The following is an 8579-nucleotide window of genomic DNA, read 5'->3' on the forward strand; positions in this document are numbered from 1 at the left end:
CGATCGCACACAACGTATACACTCAACTTCTAAAGGCAACACAGGAGGGACCGCGAACTTAATACTGCTCTCACGATTTGCATTCAAAAGTAGGGTGATCTAAATACAGCTCTCTCGGCTTCTCACAAAACAGCATTGAATCCACTAGTGGTATCAGTTCATAACAGATATAATTCTGGTGGGGGAGAACTGTAGTGTGTCTACCACTACAAAATTCCGATTCACTAGTATATAAGACTCGATTCTATGATGAGGTACCTTTTCATAGATGGTCGTTGTTGTTGTTGTTAATTTACGTCGCACTAGAGCTGCACAATGGGCTATTGGCGACGGTCTGGGAAACATCCCGGAGGATGATCCGACAACATGCCATCACAATTTTGATCCTCTGCGGAGGGGATGGCACCCCCGCTTCGGTAGCCCGACGACCTGCGCGCGAAGTCGAGCACTTTACGGTAGCACAGTTTAACGAGGACCAATACCGCACACCCTCGGTCCCTACGCAGACTGATCCAAGTGGTCACCCACCCGCACACTGACCGCAGCCAGTGATGCTTGACTTCGGTGATCTGCTGGGAACCGTGTCTTAACGATCAGTCCACTGCGGGACTTTCATAGATGGAGTTTGACATGCTTGATAACTACAATTACCACAGCTATCATCCGCAACACTTGGCTGTACAAGTGTTATTATTTAAGCACTGCAGTGTGTATTAATAAAATCAATTTTTACATTCAATTTTTTTAAAATCTAAGTATTTCTTTAATGGAAATAAAGAAAAGTTGTTGACCAGCAGCAAATTTCTTATTGACAAAACAAAACACAAATATATCGCTGTTACAATAAAATACATAAACAAATAATAACTCTAATCTAGGCAGGGACTAATATAGCCTTTATATCTATGAAACTAGGGGAGTGCACAACCTTTTTGAGTGAAGGGCCACTTGCACAGCAGGTTGGCTAATGAAGGGCTGCACATGTATTTAGACATGCTAATGCTTATTTAAACATTAGCGCTCCATTTTTTTTATCAATAAACTTTGTAATATCAATAACTTAGTAGTGTTCCATTATTAGAATTCATTCAAAAATTAAAAAACTTATACTTTTTTTTACAACAAAAAAATTGCTATTTTTATCACATGAACAATAGATTTATCAAAATAAATAAACATTGAAGAAAAGAAATGATTTTTTTTATCATATGCAATACGAAAATTCATTTTAGAATTAAATTCTAATAAATAAAAAGAACTGCAATGAATTAGGAAAAAGTTTAGTTATAATTAAGTAATATATTAAATATTTTAATTGAAGAAAATTTATAGATTTTAAACAAAAGCCTAAAATAAAAGCAAAACTGTGATAGTTCAAAATAAAATCCAATGCTTATTTTGTAATGTACTTTATTATTTCATTTTATTAATTATTAGATTTTTTTTATATCGTAAACATTTTCCTTTTTTTATCGAAAAAGATCACTTAAGCAACAAAAAATTGAAATCTAAACTACAAGCAGTGAGCAGTTTAAAAATTCACGTTTTACGCCATTATATGAATTTTTCAAGTTGTAATAGCATTGCATTTAAATTAGGAATGTAACGAGTATTTGGCCCTTCTATAAAAAATTCAGTTGGTTGAATGATCAGTCAAATATTCGGCAGAATATTTTTTAGAAATGTATTTTTCTAAGTTTTTTTTATTTTTGAATTTTTATAGATATTACTTTTTTTTAAAAATTATAATCAGACTAGTCAATTTTGTCGTTTTTTCGTTTTTTGCTGTTTTTATTATAACCCAGCACTTTAACAGAACGTCTCATACTATTAATTTATTATCACTCTTTCCCTGTACTGTAATATAAATAACCAGTAACATAGAAAAGTGTGATTTCAGTGTTAGTGTTTTGTTTCAGGAACTAAGAAAAATTTGTTTTTTTCTGTTTTTCTTTTTTTAGGCATTTTTATTATGACTCTGCATTATTTTTAAAAATAAAGTTACTAGTAAAATTTATTTTATAGCAATTTTTTTTCTTCTAAAATTATGACAATGAGAAAAATATAAATTGAGATTTTCGGCATAGGATTTTTATTGAAAAAATTAAGAACGTTTCTTCTATCTTTTTATTTCCTTTAAATAAAAAAAAAAACTTTTTTTACATGTTTTCATTGTAACGCAGTAATTTTTAATAGCATTTTTGTTGACTTAATTCTTTTTTCTTGGCTTTTTCTGGTAATTGAAAAACTGAGATGTTCAGCTTTAAAAAAAAAATTTCAAAAATTAAGATTGATTTTTATGTTCTCTGTTTCGCTTTTCGACATTTTTAAAAACGTTTGTGATTGGCCTTATTTTTTAGTGTTAATTTATAAATACGTTTTTCCAGGAAATATTATTCTGAGCATTGAAATTTTAGTTTCAGTGTTGCTNTTTTTTTTTTTTTTTTTTTTTTTTTTTTTTTTTTTTTTTTTTTTTTTTTTTTTTTTTTGCCGAATATTTGGCTTTTGATCAAATCATAATTCATTACCACATTCGACCAAATGATATTCGTTGCGGAAATAAAAACGAAGGAAAAATAACTAGGATTTACGATAAAACTGTACCGATATACCGTATCAAAAAGTGATTATTTAATTGCGCGATTAACAATCACGTGTCGTTATAACATCATAGTTAAATCGCCAAAAATATGGTTTTCTTCCTCTTGGAATCCAAGCTCCCAATTACTGAACTTGTATAAAAGGCACTTGATAGCAGTTATCAATTCATTTACTACGTTTTCGTGTTAGGATTTTTCACAGCGTACACTAATTAAATACAGTTACTTAACTGTGATGCAGATTAAACATATTTCTATGTTTTAGCTGTATTATAGTTAATTATTTTTCAGTTTTTTGCTGTATCGAGATGGTACTGTATTTAATAAAATATGGTTTAAATCTTTACATTTCATCATTAAATTCGACTCAACCACAGCTCGTGTTTTGCCTAAAAGTGATTTTTCTAAACTAGTTATAAGGATAAATATGTATTTTAATAAGTAGGGGAGAGTGGGGTCAATTGTAACAGGGTACGANTGATAAAATCGCAATTCATTACCACATTCGACCAAATGATATTCGTTGCGGAAATAAAAACGAAGGAAAAATAACTAGGATTTACGATAAAACTGTACCGATATACCGTATCAAAAAGTGATTATTTAATTGCGCGATTAACAATCACGTGTCGTTTTTGTGTTACGATTTTCCACAGCGTACACTAATTAAATACAGATACTTAACTGTGATGCAGATTAAACATATTTCTATGTTTTAGCTGTATTATAGTTAATTATTTTTCAGTTTTTTGCTGTATCGAGATGGTACTGTATTTATGGTTTAAATCTTTACATTTCATCATTAAATTCAATTCAACCACAGTGCGTGCTAAATCATTTTTCTAAACTAGTTATAAGAATAAATATGTATTTTAATAAGTACAAGTAAATTATTTTTTTTTTGTTTGTTGAAATCTCACTTAATTTTAGATTGTGATAGTTTTTATTTGAGACTATGCATTGTTTTTGAAATTGCAATGCGTATATATTTAATTTTGCTAAATTTATAAATAGTAATAATAATTTATGCGCAATAGTAGTGTATAGTGTGCAAAATAAAAAAAGAAATGCATTGAAAGAAATGCAGAAGTCATTTTTCTGAACTAATTATAAGCATAAATATGTATTTTAATAAATACGAGTTACATTACTAAACCATTTTCTGTTGAAATCTCACTCAATTTCAGATTTTGATAGTTTTTCTTTGAGACGTTGTTTTTGAAATTGAAATGCATATACAATTTTTAAATTCTAAGCGAAATTTACAACTCGTAATAATAATTAATACGTAATAGTAATGTATAGTGCACAAAATATAAAAAAAGAAATGCATTGATAGCTTCTGATCTTGTAATTTGATTTTTATGAACTAAAATACGAATTTAATCAATCTTTTACTTAAAGCATACAAATTTACTCGCGCAAAGAATATGTTAAGTTAGTGGACATAAACATATAATTTCTCTGAAGAAACATCACTTTCTTTTTCGATAGATTTAATTCTCGACCTTCAAAATATTAGGGGGGGGGGGGGTCCTAAAACTTTAGTCAGGAAAAGCTGTCGAAATTTTGGATCTTTAAATATCATTTTCCATTTTTACATATTCCACATTCATACCATTTAAAATTATCAAAACGCTTTTGCTCATAATTATAAATATCATTTTTCCATTATGGACTGTACAAAAATGTATTGATAAGTTGACTTCGGATATGAATGGATTAATTTTCGATTTCTAACGCATTAATTTTCTATCTAATAAAAAGATGGCAGCACAATCTTCATAATGTTGAATGATGTCATTTGAAACTTATCGCTGCTCTTTTGTATAGCACAAATTGTAAAAAAAAAGTGTTATCGTTGTTACGTTCGGTTGCATTCAGTGTTGTTTCAACCGTAGATTGTGGAGAATATATGCAGACTTACCACCAATACCGACATGCACTTCGGTGTGGACAGCTCCTCCAGGACTTTCGTAATGATAAGCTGAAAAATGATAATAAAACTATATAAATATTTTTGCTTTCCATCTAATAAGTAATATACACATCCCTGTTCAAATTATCAGACGCACTGTAAGATTCTATGTAAAATCTTAATTATCAGATGATACTCTATACAGCTGTATTGTTTTTACGCTGCTGAAACCGGTTTGCACTTGTTTATGTTAGTCTATCAATTGGTTAAATGAGACAATATGTAATATAAATTCGACGATGGGATAAATTAGACGATATATAATATAAATTCGACGATGGGATAAATTAGACGATATATAATATAAATTCGACGATGGGATAAATTAGACGATATATAATATAAATTCGACGATGGGATAAATTAGACGATATATAATATAAATTCGACGATGGGATAAATTAGACGATATATAATATAAATTCGACGATGGGATAAATTAGACGATATATAATATAAATTCGACGATGGGATAAATTAGACGATATATAATATAAATTCGACGATGGGATAAATTAGACGATATATAATATAAATTCGACGATGGGATAAATTAGACGATATATAATATAAATTCGACGATGGGATAAATTAGACGATATATAATATAAATTCGACGATGGGATAAATTAGACGATATATAATATAAATTCGACGATAGGATAAATGAGACGATATATAATATAAATATAGGATACTTATTATATCAGGTATTATTTTAGTATATTATAATAATTAGACCAAATGATGAGACGCGCTATAGTTTTTTAATAGTGACATGTTCTGCACGAGTTTATGTCCTTGGTTCGTCATCAAGAGTAGTTGCCCCCATTTTTTCTGTTGAGACGCATTAAAATTTTCTATACAGTCTATTTTATTTTATAGCATTCGTTGAACAGCCGACCCAATTTTTTCGGTTCATGTTTAAATCTATATTCATGCAATTTTGAACACGAGCCAAGAAGACAAGGGAACTTCTGGATCAAGTATTGGGAGAAATTTAGCCTTTGTGGAGGACTCTTTGATGGAACTAACCCGTATTTGCGTTATATGGAGAGAAAAACCACGAAAACCTCTCATGGTTAGCGTGACGGCAAGGGGACTCTAAACCATGATCCGTCTACCACTGATGATATTTCACGTCAGCACTGTGGTCGGTGCGAGCCAGATACGGAATTTGAATCTGTTCACCTCATTGGAAAGCGAACAATATCCCCTGAGCCACCATGACCCTGGTGTCTTTTTTTTTTAACGATCCCCTAGAGATCCCTACCACCTCTTAGCAATTCAAAATTTTGCTTGCGCTCTTTTAATAGTTTTCACCTCCCACTGGTGCTCATTCACTATGCCACTGATAATTGTATTTTGTACAAAACTTAAATGTTGAAAGGTTATGTATAATTCGTTCACCAGGAGTTGGCACTTGGCTCCACCTCATCGGACGCAGAGTTCATTTTAGTGCAGGAGCTTGAGGAGAAACATCTCGGCTCTTGAAAGTGAGGCAACCCTCAATGCACGCCGAACGCAAATAGTGAATTTCTTTTCAGTCACTTACATCGCTTTAACATCTGCTATTATACCTTACGTTACTCTAGCAAAATTAAATATATTTTTAATTTTAAAACTGCTGTTTTCCCAGAAAAATTTCTCAAAAACTATTTACTCAAAAGAGAGAAATATCATAAAATTTGTGAAATATTTATTGTTAAAAAAATGCACCTTAAGATATTGAAATAAATATTTTTGTGATACAATCGCCAAATAGCAACCTTGTTCAGTATTGTTTACCTCCTTCTCCCAAAAATAGCGAAAGAGTATCGTCGGATACCACGTGATGAAGGCGGAGCCAAGCTCCAACTCCTGGTGGACGAACTTATAATAGATACCAAATATAATAAAATAGGTATAAATCCATTATACTGATATTATTCAGTTTTAATACCAATACTGTGGAAAAAAGTGTCTTGAAAGGGGTATTCAATGAAGAAAATTACTCGATAGTGGAAAATTTTGACAGCATCATGACAAGTGAAGCTATATCTGTATTCTGATGGGATGAACAACAAAAATGCGTTTTGTTTAATATCGTAAACGAAGGGGAGCAAATAATAATAAATATAAGAAACTATTTTCGCCTTATTAATTTAAAGAGATTAGTAGAAGAACCAGGCAAGTGCCATTTTCAGATACTATAATCAAGGTAATAAAAAAAAACCGGTATCCGTGTAATTTTGTTACTTATTTCCTAAACGGAGGAGAGCAAATAATAATAAATAAAAGAAACTATTTTCGCTTTATTAGTTTAAAGAGATTAGTAGAAGAACCAGGCAAGTGCCATTTTCAGAGATACTATAATCAAGGTAATAAAAAAAACCGGTATCCGTGTCATTTTGTTACTGATTTCCTAAACGGAGGAGAGCAAATAATAATAAATAAAATAAACTATTTTCGTGTTATTAATTAAAGAGATCAATGAAAGAACCTGGCAAGTGATATTTTCATTTACAACTGCCTCATTTGAAATAAAAAAAAATCACGTAATTGTACTCAAATCTAATGTAATGTTAAGATTAATGTGAAAGCAAAAACAATTCTGTTGCATTAAAAAAACAGCCCATATTGATGCAACAGCTTTATTTCTTTGATCCCGTACGGATAAAGGGTAATTACCTAGTGTGTAAATAATTTCAACGTACCTTACTAGAATAAGAAGATAAAAACGCAGAAGAGATCAGATGTCATTAGATCCTTATATTTTGAAATATAAAAAACTTATAAGAAATCTTTTCACATTTGAATAGTTATAAGCAGGCAATCCTTGAATAAAAGCAATTCTTTATCACGCACTTTATATAAAAAAATTTTTTCAAGTGAGTTGATTATTTTTCAAATACAGGTAAGCGTTATTATTTAGTAACAATTAACATAAGTGTTCTTACAACTGAGTCCCCGTAATTACTATAAATACATATATATTTTATGAACAAAATTATTATTATAATAGATACATATTTTATGAACAAAATTATTATTATAATAGATGCATGTTTTATGAACAAAATTATTATTATAATAGATACATATTTTATGAACAAAATGATCTTTGGTTTCACCGAAAAAATAGCCTTTAAGGAAAAGAAATAAAGCAATCACGTTCGGTAAATAAAGCTTAATTAAGCTTAAATATTTATAAAATATAAGGAAAGAAAATAAAATGAGGAAAAGTAGGCTCTTACTTCTTGGTGCACCGTTACCCCCGTAGTGAATTGTTTCATGGACTTGAAACCCTGAAATAGGATAGAAATATAACTTTGAGTAACAAATTTAATAAATCTATTTGTGATTTAGTAATCTATTTGTGTCTTTTAAGAATAGTTTCCGAATTTCTTTCGCCGAAGAAAAGCCACTTACACTAGAAATAATGCTATCACTTCAAACTATATAATACTTTAAATTGAAGATTCAGTCAATATAAGAGAGCGGAGCAGCGATGGCTCAGAGGATAGAGCGTCCGCTTTCCAACCGGGTTCGAATCTCTAGCGATGGCTGGTCGAAACGAATCCACGTCCGGCTTGGAACCGACCAAAGTGCTGGCGTGAAATATCCTCTGTGGTCATGGGTTAGAGTACCTTTGCTGTCAGGCTAACCACGGGTGGTTCTCGTGGTCTTCCCCATGTAACGCAAATGCGGGTTAATGTTATAAAAAATTCATCCTCGAAGGCAAACTTCTCCCAATACTTGATCCAGGAGTTTCCTTGTCTTCTGGATTGGTTCAAAATGACAAGGCTAATAAATGGTGAAAATTAGACTGAAATTTGAAAAAAAAATTCGTCTTACAGGGGTTTATTGCTTCAAGAGAATGTCGCAATATTGAGAGGTGGATAACATTAAAACATATGCAAGTTAGCGGGGACCACGAAGCATTATTGTAATAGAGGGAATTATTGTTGTATTAGAGATCGTAGTTGCGAGAGTTCGCTGTATATACATGTATATATATA

General features: G+C 30.9%; 1 protein-coding gene across 21 annotated transcripts in view; it reads right to left on the reverse strand.

The window, feature by feature from the left end:
- Nucleotides 1–8579, reverse strand: part of LOC107437419 (uncharacterized transmembrane protein DDB_G0289901) — a 77029-nt gene that overhangs the window by 63623 nt on the left and 4827 nt on the right. For all 21 annotated transcript variants that reach the window (XM_071182848.1, XM_071182864.1, XM_071182860.1 and 18 more), the window contains exons 2-3: nucleotides 7815–7865; nucleotides 4528–4587 (exon numbers count right to left, since the gene is read on the reverse strand). In XM_071182848.1, coding sequence (XP_071038949.1) covers nucleotides 4528–4587; nucleotides 7815–7865 — 111 coding nt within the window. The remainder of the gene's footprint in view (nucleotides 1–4527; nucleotides 4588–7814; nucleotides 7866–8579) is intronic.

Source organism: Parasteatoda tepidariorum, chromosome 6 (assembly GCF_043381705.1).
Source record: "Parasteatoda tepidariorum isolate YZ-2023 chromosome 6, CAS_Ptep_4.0, whole genome shotgun sequence".
Taxonomy (NCBI): domain Eukaryota; kingdom Metazoa; phylum Arthropoda; class Arachnida; order Araneae; family Theridiidae; genus Parasteatoda; species Parasteatoda tepidariorum.